The sequence below is a fragment of the Morone saxatilis genome, unplaced genomic scaffold (genome assembly GCF_004916995.1).
Source record: "Morone saxatilis isolate NCDOM2014 unplaced genomic scaffold, NCSU_SB_2.0 Contig12, whole genome shotgun sequence".
Taxonomy (NCBI): Eukaryota; Metazoa; Chordata; class Actinopteri; family Moronidae; genus Morone; species Morone saxatilis.
This window is the reverse complement of record NW_023339674.1, coordinates 27,748,132-27,751,107: the sequence shown is the minus strand read 5'-3', so window position 1 is coordinate 27,751,107 and position 2,976 is coordinate 27,748,132. Positions and strand designations below refer to the sequence as shown.

At 37.2% G+C, this 2,976-nt stretch overlaps 1 protein-coding gene across 1 annotated transcript in view; it reads right to left on the bottom strand.

Annotated features, from left to right (window-relative positions):
* LOC118321468 (radial spoke head protein 6 homolog A-like) overlaps positions 1–2,976 on the bottom strand; it is a 5,241-nt gene that overhangs the window by 1,315 nt on the left and 950 nt on the right. Inside the window, exons 2-3 of the mRNA XM_035652790.1 lie at positions 1,615–1,773; positions 112–166 (exon numbers count right to left, since the gene is read on the bottom strand). Coding sequence (XP_035508683.1) covers positions 112–166; positions 1,615–1,773 — 214 coding nt within the window. The remainder of the gene's footprint in view (positions 1–111; positions 167–1,614; positions 1,774–2,976) is intronic.

Here is a 2,976-nt window from a genome sequence, read left to right as displayed (position 1 = left end):
ACTTTTCAAATGACAGTTAGACCCCGAACCCTTATACATTACAGAACCAACAGTACCACCATGACAGCACTTGGCACAAGCAAGAAAAACTGCCTGTTAACAGGCAGAAACCTAGGACAGACCCTTCGTGCTCTAGGTGGGTGTTCGTCTGTCTCGACCAGTTGGGCTGAGAGAGAGAAAAAGAGAGAGGAGAGAGACAGACAAGACAGGAGAGATGGACAGACAGACAGACAGACAGGTGCATAGCAACAACAGTAATCGAATGGCACATTTCCAGCAGCGAACCATTGGCAGGCAGGCTCCACCAGATCCATAGAACCTGCAATACGATATTCAATCAGCCACTGCAATACATTGAAAATGTTCCAGCTAACAAAGTGAGATAGAGCTGGGCTTATGTTTGATTTCAATGTATTTAAATATATTCTGTACATGCTGTGAAATATTGTGCTTCCAGTTCAACGTGTCTGTTTGAAATTAAGCATAGCGTTTTAGCCTGCCTATCTGTGCTGCTTCCTCTACAAAATTCCTCTGGCACCTTTCTCCTTATTTTATGCTACAATCGACGATGCCATCAAGTTGATTAAGAAAGCAGGTAGAGGCGCATGGCTAGCCAAGGCAGATGTCACAGATGCATTTAAAGTCATGCCATTACACCCTTCACAGTGGCATCTGTTCGGCATCAAATGGAGAGGAAAAATGTACTTCTCAGTCAGGCTCACCTTTGGTTGTCGCAGCAGCCCCAAAATATTTGACACATTGTCTCTTTGCTGCAAACTGCCTTTCGTGCTCCACCTCTTCCACAATTTTCTGTTAGTTGACTATCCAAATTCAAAATCAGACCAATGCATTTCTGCTCTAAAACATACCTTTAAAACATTAGGGGTTCCACTATCTGAGGAGAAAACATCAGGTCCATGTAAGGCTATAGAGTTTCTAGGCAGCACTCTAGATAGCGTCCGGATGCAAGCCTCCCTGCCTCTACAAAAATTAAATTGCATCAGAGAGGTAATGAGAAAAGCACAGGAAGCAGTAGTATTTTCCAAAAGAGAACTGCTCTCCTTGCTTGGACATCTTAATTTTGCCATGCGTGTTATTCCCCAGGGACGTTCCTTTATATCCAGGCTTCTGGACCTCTCCAAATCTGTAGAAAAACTCTATGACATGGTAAGCTTGGATGAGGGCTGCAGATCCGAGCTTAAACTCATGCAAATAAAGTAAAATGTAAATCCAGGTTGACAGGAAACTATTGAGGAGATTTTATATTTACTGTCACCCTCAGTTAGTTAGCATGACACAGCACACAGTTGCAGGTCTAATGTTTCACTCTCGTGTTCTGTGAGATAAAAATACTGTTTTTGTTGGTGGACTTTGAAATACATTTATTTTATTTTTATATCCTATCCATATATCCATTATATCCTATAATGTCCCGAGACTGTGACTGATTTCTTGTTATTTTTAAATGTATTTGTAATATATTTGTGTTTTGGTACATTCAGAATATTTTTCATATGTTTATGTGTTTAAATGTAATGTCAAATGTAAAAAATAAATAAACGTGAAACATTTTCCTCATAAAAAAAAATAATATGATAAATATTTCTTAATCACCTTCCTCAGACGACTCCTCCAGACCTGTCGGCTCTCTGGGAACTTGTAGTCCGACTCGAAGCTGTTGAAAATGTCTCTGTGTTTCCAAAGCTTGGTGAGGAAAGTTCGATCGGTTGGATTCTCCTTCGCTCGCTGTTTCTCCGTGGAATAAAACCGAATCTGGAGCCGAGAATTCAAAAAGTGTTTGATATGTCTGTGAGCTGATGTGAGATTATATCTTATGGAAATATAAATAAAACCTTTTAAATGATAAACATCCTGAGACTCGTGCTAAGGCTAACAGGTCCCAGGTTATGCTATCATGCTAACAGACTGAGGCCTTAAAATACAGTTGTGTTATTTGAGTTTTAACTGACAAATGTTTCTCACATTACTAATAAAAACATCAGACTATCAACATTTAACTGTAATTATTTCTCAGTACTGTTCAAAATACAAATTTCTGAACAGTCTCCCTGATATAAACAACACACTGAGCCTTAATTACTCACTCAATCAAATCAAAGAATCAATAATTAATGGTGCACACACTGTAAGCAAGCGCACCTTTTGCCGTTTGGTTCAAACTCCGAGTAGTACCTCAAGCCTGGGAAGTGATCTGTTTTTGTGTTTACTGTATGATAGTACACACTCATTTTAAATTGTAATTCTTTTGCTTTTGGGGAGATTGCGCCATTTCATAGGTATTTAACCATGGCTTGGTTTGAGATTTTTGAGTTGCTCTCGCTTGTATTAATATTTATAGCTCTTGCAAGATCATGAAAAAGAATTTCTTTAAACTTATTCCGTATGACTTTATTGCTGCATTTTTTTTTATCTCCAATTTGGATTTGTCCAATTCGAATATCTGGTAAGATTATCCTTACTTCTGAATGTGAAAGTGTGTTTTGAATTTGCTGGGTTAATGGAGCTGGTATTGCATGACATATTTTACTGTATTCTCTATAAGAGCACTGTATATCAAATTTTTCTTTGAAGGAATCCAGTTTCATGATTGACCCTTGATTATCCATCAGGTCAGCTACAAATATTATTTTCTTGTCATACCAAGTTTGTGTAAATAGAGTTTTTCTATTTATTGTGATTGTTCTGTTATTCCATAAGGTGGAGCCATGCAGGCTAAAATTATGTGTAAATAACATTTTCCAGTAGTGTAATACTTGCTTATGAAATTCTGATAGTTTTACAGGTAATTTTGTAATTACATAATAACATTTTAACAAAAAATCTAAACCTCCCACTTTTTTAAGTATATTTTTGGGGATATGAAACCATATGGATTCAGTTTGTGATAGAAAGGCTTTTATCCAATTTATTCTGAACATTCCTATCATTGACTCAAAGTCTAATGTATTTAATCCT